Raw genomic sequence first — 16,966 nt, 5'->3', positions numbered from 1 at the left:
CACACACGCCTCTAATGGTTCAGAGCACAGAAAGGGGGACAGCCAAGGAGAGACCCAACAGGTTCCAGTGACACCTTCAGGAGTCTTTTTGGCACATGGAATGAAAAAAAATAAAGAAAAAGAAAAAGGGTCCAACAGCCCTTTTCCTCTTCTGGGAATGTGTACACAGGAAACAGACACTATAAATACAGCCTGGAATGTTAATATGTTCATCTTGGGAGTGTCTATAAGGCTCATCTGCACGCCTCCACACTGGCCCGCTGGTTTTAATTAATGGCAGACAGTGCACAGTGTATTTATTCTTTTACAGGATCGCCTTCTGTTGAACAAAAGCCTGCCTGTCTCGAAGGAACTCTTGTAAGCAATCATTCGGAAAATCTGCCAGTCTGCATAAATACTGGAGGATTATGACAATTAGAAAGGTGCAACAATTCTTGCAATTCCCCCCGAGCAGCTCGCTAAGTACAGTATGATGATAAGCATGAGGTCATGAGGTCAGTCCGTTGCTCTCCCCAGGTTGGCGGAGGGAGTGTAGAGCCCAGGATTACATTAGATAATTGACACTGGGTGACAAAAATGGGTTACAAAATCGAGGGATAAAAAAAGTACAGTACAGTATGCTAATGACTATTATACAGAATCTGAATGTACTCGAATAAAGTGTCAGCTAAGAGAAAGATGCCCGACAGCTACTCTGCATGTTTTGAGGGTCACTATCCCCTCCAACATCTGGCTTTTGTTTCAGACATCATATGGCAGCCAAGTCTATGGATGTTTCGATTTTTATTTTTGAGGGGCGAAAGGAAAGGAGCGAAAACAAAGTCTCCGGTTTTCATCTGTCCAGCCTGGCGTATGCAACAATATCACATTAGTCTGACCAACATACAGTGCTTCCATATATGTTAAACATACAGTAACTTGTAACATAATTTGCTCTCTGCTGTTGAAAAGGCTGCAAAATATTCATCACTGATGCTCATGATAATGATGGTAAGATTCTTTTCTACTCGGTCTGTCTCTTAGGACTGGAGACTTCAGTAACCCGCCTACTAGTGACATCATCAAGACAAGATTTCAAATATTTCATTTCAAATGTTATTAAGGTGATAACGATGGCTTCCATTATAGCATGCTAACTTTCCAGGGATTCGCTTGGATTCCCCACTGTCCACAGCCCTCTTCTGAGACACAAACTGAGTAGGCAAAAATGGTATCGCATGAATTAGTGAGGATCAGTTATATGCAGATAGGGTGTAAATGGGTGAAGTAATCCTTTAACATTCCCTCCACTAAAGTATTTCTCTAGAGAGCATGCATAAACATGCCATATCCATTTTGCAATCAATCACATCCCGTTTATGAGAAATTCTAATATGATAGAGTGGGCTATGCTAATATTAGTCAAAACACTGAGGCACGTAAACGCGTATTTCTGTTTACTGTTGCCTCATCAGAGTGCATGTGCATATTCTGTTTATTCACTTACTTAGACCATGTGGGGATATCCGAGGACAGGACCCAAAAGATGTAAACAGTTGATCCTGGATAAAACCTTAATTGGAGTATGAGGGAGCATTCATGCTCAACATTATTAAATGCCTGTCAACATTACTACTGCGCACAGGAAGCAAAATGGCTTCATAACACTTTAAACTTACAGAGCACACTCACTACTGTTCACAGATGTAAAGTAAAGAGTTACTTTTATGTCTGATGTTATTGCTGTCCTTTCTCCTTTCAATGACCAAAGGACTCAAAGCAATATCTAAAGTAACGTTTGGGGTGAAACAGACTATGCCAATGGGCCCATCTGTTTCAGAGCCAGTTGCACTCACACTGATTGAGTGAGAGTGAGATAAGTAGATAATATGATCTGTATCACACTGTATACCTCATAAGCTATTGGCATGTTCAATTTCACCCATCGCAGCACTATGGAAGCCAGGTGGCTTCAGCCTGTGAAATTGGATAGTAAACCACGACACAAGCCTCTTTTAAATTGAGTTGGTCCTATAGTAACCGAGTACTCTCAATCTCACGGCATGGTTCCCCCAGTCTCCAAGCAACAACTAAAGAAATCGTTCCCCTGTTGATAGCTTGCGATTCCCAAACGCTGCCACACACACCAGCACACTTCATCAGACTGCGAGATGACTAAGCAGCATTGTCCAATCTGTGGTGTCCTCCCAAGCATGACTGTCTCACCCATCCCGATTGTTCTTTTGATTGCCACTCTGGGCCTCAGTTCTGAAGCCTCTGCTTCGGGAGGCCCGCCATCGATCTCAGCAGCGCTGGCAAGGAGCAGGGAAACATGCTGCGTCAGCCTCTGTTTAAACATGACAGAGCTGGACGCAATCAATGGAGAAGTTAACAGCTACTGTAGCTCTTCCAGCCTCCCTCTCTTTCCTCTTGCTTTCTCCTTGTCAGCCTCAGACACTCAGTCGCTATCTTCTCTCTTTCTCTATCTGTCTCTCTGCCCAGGCAGAGAGACTAGAGTTAGCCAACTAAAAGCTAGTTAGTACTAAAAGTACTTCAAATAGCAGAGATTGTAGATCCACAAGCTTTTAGATCCGCTTCCTATATCCAGCTTTTGGTGTCCGTCTGTCCACAAACTTTGTCCTACACAAACTCCCATCGACAATGAATGGGGAATTTTACGTCATAGTGTCTGAGCAAATACAGTGTCTATTTTACGTCATGATGATGTACGATGTCTTTTCCCAGTCAGTATAGCTTGCAATACTGTAGACAATGTTGTTAACTCAGTTTGCATCCAGCTGCCGTGTTATCAAATACCATTCGGGATAACTTGACCGTGGTCCTGGACCTCTGACTGGTCTCAGGGTGGTCTCTGCCACTGAAAATCTCTGAAAGGACTAGCCTGCTCAATGAGTCTGAAATCTAGCCTCGAGAAGCCCTGTCTTTTTAGACAGTGATGATAAACATGTCGTGGCTCATCCAGTCTGGTTCCATATCTCCAGTGACATTGTGGAAAGTTTCCCTCTTATTTTAAGTCACTGAAACCGATGCAGAGAGCCTGCCATTAGCGCTCATATTCATGGTAGTTTTCCAATAATTAAGGCAGCCTTTTATGGGGGGGGGGTTAATTGGCAGCACACACGTCATGGCTTTAGCCTAGAAATTAGGTGAAAGGCTAGCGTGAGTTTTAACTGTGGGGGCTTACTAGCTGATGACCACAAAAACACGGTCCAATCGTGGGTATTATACTGTCAGCAACTAATGTTCCATAGATTTAAACTACCAAAGAAAGAAAGAAAGAAAGAAAGAAAGAAAGAAAGTATAAAATAAATAAAATATCTGCAGTCTGCAGACCAAGCATCTGTCGAGAGAGAGACAGACAGAGGGACACTTGTCTAGTGTCTACCCATCAGGGCCTCAACAGCTAATCTCAGCCAAGTCTTTAATTAAATAATTTAAAGGGAAGTGGAATTTCCCATCATGTCTGGCCATGCAGCACTGGCTGTTTATGGATTCTGAGGCCAGAGAGTGGACACATGAATGACATGGAAAGATTGAGTAAAAACCACAGAGGGGACAGGCAGACGTGTCTGGACATATTACAAGGACAATTCATCAAGAAAGTCTCAATTCAATTTGAAAGACATATACAGGATTTTTTAAAGCCGATTCTTGCCAGGCAGCTGCACCACAGACTTCATGGGATGTAAGAGTTTTAGAGTCCAAACCACATAATTGGTAATTTAGTTCTTTACAGACAATAGCCTTAATTGGACTAATGAGCAACAGATGAGCTCTAAATTGCGTACAGTTGTAAAGAATCAACATGTTCTCTGACTTTGGTTATGTCACATTATGAAAGCTGAAGCACATTTTGAAGAATTGCCAACCCTTATACAGCATGTAGCAGGCCTAGTGATTCGAGCAGGTGTATGTGTTTGTGTGCACGACACGTGCATGTCTATGCATGGTATGTGTATGTGTGCAGACATCCCTCCCTGGACATTTTCATTTCAGGGAGGGCAAGAAAATGTATGAACATGTATATTTTCTATACATGGCACATATAGAGCGTCCTTTCATGACAGAAGTGAATTCCCCGTTCATTTAATCCCATAGGCTTTTCAAAAAGTATTTATTTAAAGACGTTTACGCCGCAGACAAAGCCAACTCGAGTTGTGACAAATCATGACAACAAATACAATATTTTGGGCCGAACAAATAATTTAAAAAAAAGGAAAAAATGTGTTGCCTGCCATTTTTGTTCTTCCTTCTAATTATTTGTTCGGCCCAATTTTTTTGTTGTCATGATTTGTCACAACTCCAGCTGTATGAAGCTTAAAAGGTCTTTAAATAAATACTTTTTGAAGTGTCTATGGGGAAAAGGGAATTATTTCCTGTGTCCTCGTAGGGGGCGGGGACTGCAACGTTCTATACAGTATTTCCTATAAATCCACATATATATGAACCTGAATATGGCATATATGCAGAAAATATTCTGCATATATTTGCCTTATATTGGCATATTATGTTCATATACAGTAGATTAATTTCCGAGTGACTCCTGCAACTTCCAGGTTGTGTGCGTGCGTGGGTGCGTGGGTGGGTGCGTGGGTGGGTGCGTGCGTGCGATCCCCATGGTAGGGCATGCCTTGCCGACCATGGGTCCCTTGTGAGGATGCCCCTTTTAAGTATGTCCTCACAATTAAGTGTCAACCGGAGTCTTGCCACTCTGCCACTTGTCGCACGTAGGCACCACGTGACCCGGCAGCTGGCATGGGCTGAATCAAAGGCTGCCTTCTCTTCTGGCCAGGAATGAACCACTATCAACATCAACTCATCCTCCAGCCATAAACACACTTGGTGAATTACATCTACGATCTACGTGCTAATAAGCTATTACTAATGCAATGAAGGACCATGTTGCCAAATGCGTATCTGGAATAAAATTGTGCTTTGCCAGGCATGCATGCGTGTGCTGTGCACGCATGCGTGCATGCACACGCGTGCATGCACACGCGTGCATGTGTTGAGGCAGGAAACATGGAGCACAATGTAAAGACGGGGAGGGCCAGGAAGGAAGGAAATCCTGCTCACAAAATGGCCACCGAGACAAAAGCAAGGGATCTCTCTCTCTCTCTCTCTCTCTCTAAATGAGATGCAAAGTACTGTACACAAGAGCTGAAGTGGCCTTAATGAAACTTGCTTTGAATTTCACACTCTAAACAGGACAGTAACGTCCATGTTTATGACACGCATGCACACAGACATTGAGCAACTCTGGGCTGCTTATGGTGTGAGGGAAATCTAAGCAGGACTAAGCACTATAAATTATGTACTTACACAAATCAATATTCAATAGCAACATTTGTCAAATCAAGGTATGCATTGTAGGCCTATTGAGTATTCCACTAATAAGATTTGCTATGTCTAGGGAAATGGTGAATCAATCTTTAATTCATATTATAGACGAGATTATGCACATATAAGGATAAAAAGGCAACCAGACAGCTAAGCGGCAACAGTGCTGAACTGCCAGATGAAGGATTATCCCATTGAGTGTTTTTAATTGATATGGGACTCTAGACTTCGATGAGGAGAGGCTTTCAATATTGCACAGCGAATTCCTGCTATCATTCATCTTTCTGCCTGGATAAAAGAGACAGATTTATAGCTTGAAGCCAATGTTCCAGACAGGTCTCCAATGCACACATAGTAGCACGCCTATATGTGTACAGTACACGCACACACACACACACACACACACACACACACACACACACACATGCACACAATAAAAATGTACATACCGATCAGATGAATTTGAGTACACACACGGAAAATCACAAACAATAAAGTTGTGAGTGATTTATAAATCCATGTGAACAAGATACGCTAGAATAAAAGGCAGACTGACTGTGGCACTGTTGATGATTAAATTGCAAGCGACAAAAGCCCAATTTACACGTTGTTCTCACTTAACGAAAACAACAGATTTTCACTACCTTGGAATTGGAAACCAGACATTGTCAGCATGAGAGACATGGTCGTACGATGAATAATTAGTAGTGTTAATAAGCACTTCCTCAGCCTGAGGGCTTTAGGTGGGAATGGACAATAGGAGAGATAGTATCTCCCTGCATTGTCTGAGGAGATAATAATCAAATCCAATTAAACCTAGTCAAGGAAGAATAAAAACACATACTTTGTTTCATATACACAATACACATCAGTGGCTGTAGGCCTCTAAGTGGGTTAAGGCAGAGTTAAAGCAAGACAGTCTGATTAAAATTCAGTCCCCTGGCCTCTACCCACTCACTAAGAGGATGGAAAACAGCCCTAGACTGATTAGGCAGATAGGAATCATAATTATCTTTCACATAGCATTGGAAGAAAAATGTGCTCCTTGTCAACAAACCGTTGGACATAATGGACGGAACATATGCAACCACCTCTGGGACCCCGGTGTGGAAAAAGATAGAGACAGAAGAAGACCAGAGAGAAAGAGAGAGAGAGAGAGAGAGAGAACATGTAAAAGGGAACTGAGGTGATAATCAGCTCTTTATAGACTGAAAGATGAGAGGAATAAGGACAAGACAGTGGATTGAATGTGCCACTGGAAGGCACTTCATGTTCAGCACTCCTAGCCTGGTTAATAAACCAGACTAATATCGCACGGATCCGCGGGATATTAGTCTGGGGAGGCTCAGCTTGGATTTCATTTCCAGGGAAACATTTTCTCTTTGACGCAATTGGTCAGAGCTACTGTCAGTCAAAGGTCTCAAGCATTGAACGTCACTGTACCAAAGCCCGCCCATATTGCATACCGTGTCCCTATTGGGCGCACACATTCTCGTGTGTAGGAAATGGGCGTAAAATTGAGCCTCTCCAGACCGAAATCCGCCGGTAGGCAATTTTTTTTGCCAACGGCTGATTCGGTCTGGTTTATTAACCAGGCTACAGCACTCCAGTACCGACACCAGGACCTCTCAATACCTTGTGACATCGCTAGCTGAATGATTACGGTTTCATGTAATATTCCAGTGCAAATTAACTGGCAACTCCCGCTTGTGCATGTTGAAAATCTCTGCTTTTTAACCAATTTCAATGCATGTCATTATAGGCGGCTTAAGTGGTTAACTGATTTTGAAATTGAATTAAGTCAACCTATTACCGCATAGTAAATTAGTAATATAGTACCAAATAGTGCTGTGTAACTTCTGTGATGATTTAGGCTGAACTAGGATCAGCGCAGAGTAAGGCTGCACTGGCAACAATTGCTCGATATCCCAGTAGTACAACTTGTCTTGGCAATTATTTTAAAAGAAAACATTATGTCATTGACTGTTTTTTGTATTAGAAAGTAGCGGTTCTGGCACCGGCACCGTTTAACAAAATACCTCCAATCTTGTATCACTATGAACAGAATGGAGATATTGACTAGAGAAAGTCTCATTTGAAGCAGTGGGTCTGTCCCTTTCTCTCTCGGCAGGTATCTGTATCTCTCTGTGCATGTACGCATACACAGTATAGATAAAGTCTGGACATACTGATCATCAACATCTTCCGTTCTTATTTCCATCAGAGCAACGGGGGTGGAGGGGGGTGTTGTCATGAAGTCTTGAGATTAACAGGCAGGAAGGGGATGAGAACAAGAGGTCGTGAACTTTGGGGTCATCAGCTGTCCATCCAGAGGATATGGTCCTCCTCCTCATGACCCCCCCCCCCACCCCCCCGACCTGACCCTATGGTCATGCATCACATGCAAAATCAACAACAGCAGCCTGATCAGGCCCGTCAGGCCTTAACCAAGATGTAAACAAAGCCAACCTCCAAGATGGAGGGAGGAGTGGAACCTCCATACACACAGACGCATAATACAGGACAGTACACACTCAACTTGTGGTTGACGTGAACACCTGGGACTGCGAGAGGCTGTGAACTGATCCATCTGTGACTGTTTTCCCCATTAGTAGTGATTTCTCAACTCACTTCAAAAAAGACATTTCACTTGAAAGCTACTATTGATTTACGCCAAAGTGCCAAAATCTTAGCATGCCAATTTTATGGATTTTATACTTACAGGAAATTGTGTGTGTTTGTTCACTTGCATGTGCGTGCACCTGTGTGTGCAACTGTGTATGTAAATAGAAAAGCACACATACGGAAATAGCGACTGCACAGTATTAGGATGTCTTGAGACACTTTCTATTTACTCTCATTTTAACGCACACTGGCATTATCCAGGTTTGAAACATTTTAGGAGGTGGTTTTACAGAGCCCTAGGCTTTTTATTTAACCTTTATTTAACCAGTAAGATCACATTGAGACTGCGTCTCTTTTACAAGTGGGAACTGGCCATCATTGGCTTTCATTAGGTATTTGGAAGGTAGCTAAGGGACCACTTAACGCAGACCAAGGCTCTTGGGAATATATTAGCCCAAATTGAGGCTCAGTTTTTCCCCTACAGAAACAGGACATGAAAGGTTTCCTCCAGTCACCAATCTACCATTTCTCCCCCAAAGTGCTTTATCAAGCAAGAGTGCCTTTCAAAGTCTGTCCATCAGTAGCAAGAACGGCAGAGTGTCTAAGAACAATATTCACAGTGGATGCTGTGAAAGGTGGCGCAATGCAAAGACTTCATTACACCAAGTGTTTACATTATCCCTTCATCCGTTGCTCTCAACAAGGCGTTTCTGAGAGCGAATGTCATTTTCTTGGCTCGTTGTTGTCCAAGACAAACACCAGTGTCCACTGGCGCCCACAATCTCCCACTATAATCGTTCATTATGTAAGATAGGATACGTCTGAGATATCACAGACAACATCCATGGAGACTTCCTGGTCCTAAGAGACTACTACTGTACATGAACAGTTCACAAGATGGTGCTTTAATTATGGCTCTCCTACTCAGACTTAGAACTAGACAACCCATTTCCACCTAAAGATTCCCATATAATAGACAGTAACTACTTATTTGGTATTGTGTCTATTAGGGCTGGGTGCAATAACCGCAATACCGCCATACCGCCGGTATGTAACGCATACCGCGGTATCGGGTTCATTACCGCGGTTACATTTTATTTATTTTTTTAATGAAATGAAAAGTGTATCATAATAAACAGTGACGCTCAGTCAGTCTAATCATGCCAGCAACACAACAACACCAGAGGGAGTTCAAAAAACCATGTGCAACCCAGATTCGGCACAAACAAGGATTGATTGATTGATTGATTGATTGATTAAAATATTTATTAACAGTTTGCAGAATTACACTACATTTCAAGCACAACTCAATACAAAGACTGTTAACTGTGAGTGGACACTTGTTTACAAGAGGGTCCACCTAAATTCATTTCACTCCTAATATGCCACAAAAATGTGGAACGCCCTACCAACTGTCATTAAGATGTAAATCCCTTGACTCCACCCACCCCTTTCCCCCTCACTGTATACGTTTTCCCCCTTTTTACCTCCTTTATGATGATTTCCTGTTTTTGGCTTTATAGAAGTGCATAGTGTACAAAATGATATGATGAATTGAAAATGGTGGACCGACCCTCTTGTAAACAAGTGTAATGCTTTATGGCAGGGGTATTCAATTAGATTAGGCCTCCTATGTGACACAGACCGAGTAGAAAAAAACGTGCCATTTTATCATGATTATTAGTGAGGACCTATTATATGAAGATAGGTTGAAAAGTGGTCCTTTAATGATTACCGTCATTATGGTAATCTCACAATTAATATCGCACACACCATACCTGTAACTTTTATTAGCCCGCGGTAATAACCGCCATACCGGCGGTATGGGGGCCGGCAATAAACGCGGTAATAAAAATCCCATACCGCCCCAGCCCTAGTGTCTATACTTGGTCCCCTCCTTTTCCCCTCTACACCAAATCTCTTAAATGAAAATAGCCGATCTACAAGCTCACGTCAAGCTCACAATGCGATCATGGAATGCAATGCATTGTGAGCTTGAAGATCTGCTATTTCAAACTATACTAGCACTCTCTTTCTGCTCCTCATCCGCCTCTCGTTCAAAACGCTTTTTGGATCATGTATCGTATAAATAAAGTAAGTAAATAAGTAAGTAAGCTAGCTTAATATTTCTCCGGGGGGGGGGGGGGGGGTTTCAGAGTAAAAGCGGCATTGTCTTTCCGGCACCCCAGAGCTCCAATTTTGTAGGAATCCCGGGAATGATTGTGTTAACATTCCTAGTTAGGTTGGCGGACTATGTCGGAACTAAAGCCTGTACCCCACATTATAGCTCAACTGATACTAGAACGCTCGGCTCTAAACACAGTCGCCGCCAGCTGTTACATACAGCCAGCGGAAGTGCTTAGCCTGGACTAAACGTAACCTAAGTAAACTATGCTTAAACGGTTAAAACTAACCTCATTCCTAACCTTAACCTCAGTAAAATGGTGCCAAAACCTAACCCTATTCCTAAACCTAACCACAGTAAAACTATGCCTAACCCTAAACGTATTTCTAACCTTATCCCGAGTAAAATAAATACAAGAATACAAGAATTCGGCGTGAGGCCGGTAGAAAAAAAAAGAGGGCTAGCGTGTTTTAAGGAGAGCATTACGGTTACCAGCTTAACCAGTTAATGCACATTATAGAACTTCAAATTCTTGTAGCTGTCACGCTGTCACACACACACACTCACTCACTCACTCACTCACACACACACACACACACACACACACACACACAACTTCCTTGAAAATAAAGTTAAACTTCATTGACACCTCCTTGGTGCACAGCAGGGTTAGGTTTTCTTTGCTATTCTGTATTACAAAACAGTCGATTGCAACCTAGATATGGCCCACCGTTGAGCTGAGACGGCTTTGGAGCCAATTGTTCCAGCGATCGTCTGCACAGATCATTGTTCAGCGTGTTGTTTTCCACTACCTTAGTGATACAGTATGTGTTGTTAACTGAGGTAGATCAGCAGCAACAATCTCTGTACCACAGTTCAACTTCTGCCAATGACCGGAGCCTCATTGTTCCCCAGCATTTCCTAACCTTTAAGGAATTCCTTTTCCTCCACCAGGAAATATGGTTTACAAGAGACGGCATCAGGCCCAGACACTCCTCTTTTACCCCTTTTGCATCAGGCCCAGAGCCTCCTCTGCATCAGGCCCAGAGCCTCCTCGGCATCAGGCCCAGAGCCTCCTCAGCATCAGGCCCAGAGCCTCCTCTGCATCAGGCCCAGAGCCTCCTCAGCATCAGGCCCAGAGCCTCCTCAGCATCAGGCCCAGAGCCTCCTCTGCATCAGGCCCAGAGCCTCCTCTGCATCAGGCCCAGAGCCTCCTCAGCATCAGGCCCAGAGCCTCCTCTGCATCAGGCCCAGAGCCTCCTCGGCATCAGGCCCAGAGCCTCCTCTTTTACCCCTTTTGCCCTCCAGCAATGTCCAGCAACACCCCTTCTTTTTCCTTACCCCTTCAGGTAATATCTAGTAGTCCAACCTTCTCCCCTGGCTTACCATACCAAAGGGCTACACAGTGGCGGAGAAGGCACTCACTCAAAAGCTCTTTCACTGCTTTGTAAGATGACCTGTGATGAGCAGCATCTGGCCAAATTGGCTTGAAAAACTCCAGACAAAAGTCATCTTGCAGGGAGTTTTGTTGGGTGCACTCACTGCACTCTCTGGTAAAGATTTTAAGCCTGTGTGGATGGCATCATTGCAGAGGAAAACATGTAATTTATCATTTAAAATAAATCACATTATCACACCTGTGTGAAGTGAGGGGCGCTCTTATCATTATATATCATCATACATCATCTCATGAAGAACTGAATTTATGTGATTGGTTTGCCGATTTGCTCGTCTACATACAACGTATATTCTCCATTCTTTGACAATGGCAAATATTGAGTGTGGACAAAAGCTGTATATAGAAGGGGCTAGCACCCCTCAAAAAGCAGGCTTGTACATATTTGTCAATCATGTTTCATCATCACTTTCAACCTGATCGAGGTCCCTATTTTGCTCCCTATGTCATTGTGGACAAGAACTGTCGAAAAATGTGCTGTTCAACAAGGTATTAGGAGGACCTTAATGGTTAATATTGCTGAGTGTAGTGGGTGTGGGCCTGGACTGGGGTTAGGTGTGTATGTGCGCAATGTGCATCCGTATGTTTGTGTGTGTGTGGGGGGGGGGGGGGGGGGGGGGGTCAGACAATGAAAGTGGTCACTATGACATCTTGACCCAGTAGGTTGCCTTTGATCCCAGTATCATACTACTTATCACATTCATCTGACCCCAGGCCCTCAGACACACTTACAACACACACCTCATCCAGTCCCAGACCCACCACCCCAAGCTCCCCTGACACTCTCCAGAATCCTGCAGTAAGATAAGCGTGTAAATATCAGTAGTTTATCTATATCCCCTCTCTTCCCTCGCCTCTCCCTCCTTTTCCTTCCTCAGGTTATAACACACAGTTCAACCAGCAAAGTTATCTCTCCCGGTAAGTCTGATTTGTGTCCGATACTCCCCCAAACTTCTTCGTGGTCAGAACAGAGTTACCTTGTGACTTGTGAGGATCAATCAGTTTCTAAAATGAATCCCAGCTCCAGCACCACGGGTGGTGCTGTGTGCGTGTGCGTGTGTGTGTGGGGGGGGGTCAAGAGGATTGAGTGAGGGGGCGCTGCATTATCCAAACCCCCAGCCAAGATAGATTGCAGATTCCCTGAAGCCTCCCAGCCTAGCGCCTATGCCGTGACTCTAAATGTCCCGAATGGTTTCTAAGAAAGGCCATGCAAGATCCGGTTAGATCAAGAAGGCATCCCCTCCCTGGTTCCATCACCCTCCATTGGAACCATCTGTGAAGTAGGGGGGCTGACAAAGGAGGAATGTGTACACACATATAGTATACATGTGGTTTGGGAAATAGCTCTCTTGGTGACACCCTACTTCCCCACTAAAAGTTCCTATCGTACAGAGAAGCTTATGCTGCTGACAAAATACAATGGAAGCCGTCCAAACCCATAGCTGGCTTGTTTGGTCATTATATAACAGGATCACATCATCATGCCCTTTGGGTCACTCTATGCCTGTTCCTTCCTGTTGAGCATGAGTGACTATATGCATCATCACCAACCATAACATGTTAAACTGTCATTCTTTGTCAAATGCTGTAGCTACAGTTAATTACTGACTAACCATCGAATAATAACATTTGTGGACTTATACTGTATAATAACCAAGGGGTCTTTCACAGAATTGCCCTTCATGCCTTCTCGTTTATTGAGGTCAGATGTTTTCTTACTTAGTAAGGCCATTAAGCTGCCAGCATGTCATTCTTGTGCCACAGTAGCCAAGTGTTCTCAGAAGCCTAATGTATACCAAAAATAACTGCTTTTTCAACTTAAAATGCCTAAATTATACTGAAATGCATTGAATTTATAGTTGAAGATCTGTTATTTTCAGAGAACTACAAACACAACAGTGGAGCTGTGTGCCAACTCTAGAGCTTTTCCTTTGAGACCACCTGTGCCATATGGCAGAACCGAGAACTCAACCCTTCTGGGTTAGATCAGAGCTTGGCAAAGGGCACAGACTAGGCTCCCAGGTATTTAAAATGCTGTGTCGTAGTGGGTATAGTGGGAGTAATAATATGCATGGAATAGGGATGTGGATGCAAACCAGGTACCAGGCTACCAGCATGCCACTGAACATGTTTATCTCCACTATTCTTTACTTCAATAGCCTTATCTTAGGCTTTTGCTGCACTTTGCAAGGCTAGGGATAGACTAAACAGAATATAATTAACTGTAGGATGCCTATGGCTATTTCTAGTAAAAGATAATAATAATAATAATAAACAATAATTTACTGTTACCAAAAGGCCATAGGCCCTTTAAGCTATAATAAAAGAGTCACTGTCATATAGGTTCAATATAATGCATTAAATAGATTGCTATTTTAAAATGCAAATTTTAGCTAGGCTACGGGTTGTGAAAAACTTTTACTTTTGGAGGCTGCTTTCTCAATTTCACACTTCTGAAAAGATTATTTATCCCTGTAGGATGCGGTTTGGAGTGTCACTGCAGCAGCAGCACTGGTAGATAGACAGTGGAGTTTCTGTGATAGAAATCTTCTTCACATCACTAAAACACAGACCAGCATTCTAGCTCATTCCTACTTTGACATTGACATACATACAATGCAGTTGAATGCACTTGTGGAAGTTGTGGACAAGTTGTAGTTGTAGCAAGGGAGCCCCAATGTATAGCCTATAATATGCACCGTGCATACTAAGTAGGCATAGTTGTTTTGAGGGGTTCCCTTTCTTGGTGAAAGTGAATAGTAGGATTTTTTTTTTCTTCTGTCGTTGTATATTAAAAAAAGAAAAAAAAGTTTACTCACCGAAAGAAACTCTAGTGTCCCAACATAATCCCGTTCAGTCTTCAAAAGTTCATTTAGAACACAAACTCTTAGCCGAAGTTGTTTCTCCAAGTCTTTCCCGCTTTCAGCTCTGTGTTCTGCTTTGCTTTCCTCGGTCATCGTGAGACAGCGGCTTTAAAAGTTAATTTCCACCGCGGCGACAGGTAAAAAGTTATCAAAACAAAATTATTTCAGTGAAAACGCGTCAAAAGTTTGTAACATGGTGTAACTTGTGTTTGGTGAAATTCACTAGATCCCGTGGGGAAAATAAATGCGGGCGATTCTGGGTGAAAACACATTTAAAGTTGAATGAAAAGTTAAAAGACAGCCTCGGCGTTTCACGGCACGGTGTCAACACGCCAGACGGCTTCTGGTGGACACCAGTCACAAACTTGGGTCCATGTGACTGAGTGAGTGACTCCAAAAACCTTCACGCTGCCCAGCCTCCTTCCAGAGGACGGGGCAGGACAAGCGAGCCTAGGACTGCTGCTGCTGCATGCCAGGCACAGACAGCGTCGTACTGATGCACCACAACAGGAAAGTGACAGAATGAAAAGTAAGTAAGAAAGACTGTAAAAGGCACACAGTAGTGAGCGTATCATATCAGACTCAGTACGTGTACTGTAGCCTACAACTACTACACTCACACAGTCTTAACCTTGTGGATTTGTAGGGCAGTGATAACATCTCTCTCTCTCTCTCTCTCTCTCTCTCTCTCTCTCTCTCTCTCCCTCTGCACTGTCTGCAGTCACAGCAAATGCTCAATGAAATGAATGGCTCTACTGTTGTTCAGCCGCAAACCCCTGTTTAATTAAGTTCCAAATTAATTTGTGTGATAACATGCACTGGTTGTAGACCTCACATAAATTGCATTAGTCAACAATTAGAGTGGGGGAAGGGGGGGTTGAAGAAGAGTGAATTGCATATGTGCATGGAGGCCAGGCCAGGACTAGATGATTATTCTAATAAGGTCTATACTAGTGATGATTTCGAGCCAGATCTCACTCTTTATCTGTACCCCAGACATCACACAAATAAAGGATATACCCCAGGGCCAGACATTTCCATGTCTGTTCTGGACATAAAATACTACTTTGATGGTGGCACCCGCTGGCCTAGTGGTCCAGGCACATGCCACATTATAGGCTCTGACCTGACAGTGTGTTGTGTGTTTGAGTCCCGTTCATGATGACCTTTGCTGCATGTCTCTCCCCTTCTCTCACTCCCTCTTTCCCGTCCGTCATTCACTGTAACTATCAATAAAGGCACAAAAAGCCAAAAACAAAAAGATACTACTTACAAAGAAAGACAGCACTGTGCTCGGGTGGTGCCCACCTTCACCACAGAGGTTGTGGGTTCAAATCCACTGGCTTTGCAGAGTGATTAACCAAACACAACTGGCCCTTGTTTGGGGGAGAGAAGCCACGTGGGGGTGATATGGTCATTGCACGTAGGCCTACTCCTACTTGCTGGAGCGTGCCTGTCAGCTGGGAGTGTTGGAGTAGGACAAAGGCCCTATACGTCCTCCTGGTGGGGGCTCCTCACTGGCAGGTGAGTCCGTAGGATACGACAGCAGTGACAACACTGAAATATGTGTGGGGAGGAATCAATTGACATAATGACTAAATTGGGGAGAAAAAGGGGTAAAAAATCGGACAGTTGAAGCCTTTTTATTTTGAGGGTGCAAATAAAAAGGAATGACAACGTATCGATGTCAATACATCTTTGTCATGTCTTGCAATATGGGCAATGATGGTCACTGGTGATGTCTTAACAACACACATCACAACAAGATACTATACTTTGAAGATGTAGGGCCTACAATGAAAGAGATGGCACTGGAGCAACTCGGACAGGGAAGGCTGAAGCCTTTTTTATTATAAAGGTGCAAATAAAAAGGAATGACAATCTATCAATGTCAATACATCTTTGTCATGTCTTGCGATAAGGGTGATGATGACCGACTAGATGCTTTTACTTGGAAGACGTGAAAGACTCAAGCAGGCAGAAACACAGGCAGACAGAGATTGTGCAGGATTACAGTGAGAAAAAAGACCTCTGGGATCCCTTAGGAGAAGAGAGCTAACTCAAAACTAGTAAGAACGTCCTCTTCTCTATTACATGACATCTGATGGTGACCGGAAAAGCCAAGATAGCATTTAAGCTGAAGAATGTTGGTACAAGGTGAGAATATTTGCTGAATAAAAGCATCTTCAACAGCTTTTCACTATTCTGCTAGAATCAGATTTTCAAGATAAAGTAGCAGCCTAGCAGGCCCAAGACCAAACCCTGGTACATAGGGAGTCATTTTCATATTCTGTCGTAGTGTCATATCAATTAGTTTTAGCATCAACAAGTAGTAGGCCTAGGCCTATAAATTAATTTAGTTCCCTATTTTGCTGCAATATCAGCATCACACGTCATTCCATCAATGCTATGTGCCAACGGTTATTCTGGTGTCATTAATCTGAGGGGCATACAAGTGTATCAGAAGGTGCCTCAATAGCAAAATATTACAGCCACTGTAATGACGTAAGGTATTTAAGACCAGCCTGACCAGGTGAGATGGGTGAGACGAGGACA

At 43.3% G+C, this 16,966-nt stretch overlaps 1 protein-coding gene across 1 annotated transcript in view; it reads right to left on the bottom strand.

The window, feature by feature from the left end:
* Positions 1-14,817, bottom strand: part of prex2 (phosphatidylinositol-3,4,5-trisphosphate-dependent Rac exchange factor 2) — a 156,574-nt gene extending 141,757 nt beyond the window's left edge. Inside the window, exon 1 of the mRNA XM_083778594.1 lies at positions 14,366-14,817. Within this exon, the coding sequence (XP_083634720.1) occupies positions 14,366-14,503 (138 nt within the window). The 5' untranslated portion in view covers positions 14,504-14,817. The remainder of the gene's footprint in view (positions 1-14,365) is intronic.
* Positions 14,818-16,966: the final 2,149 nt, after the last annotated feature.

The sequence above is a fragment of the Protomyctophum parallelum genome (genome assembly GCF_964188405.1).
Source record: "Protomyctophum parallelum genome assembly, chromosome: 12".
NCBI classification, from domain to species: domain Eukaryota; kingdom Metazoa; phylum Chordata; class Actinopteri; order Myctophiformes; family Myctophidae; genus Protomyctophum; species Protomyctophum parallelum.
This window is presented reverse-complemented; position numbering and strand designations above follow the sequence as displayed.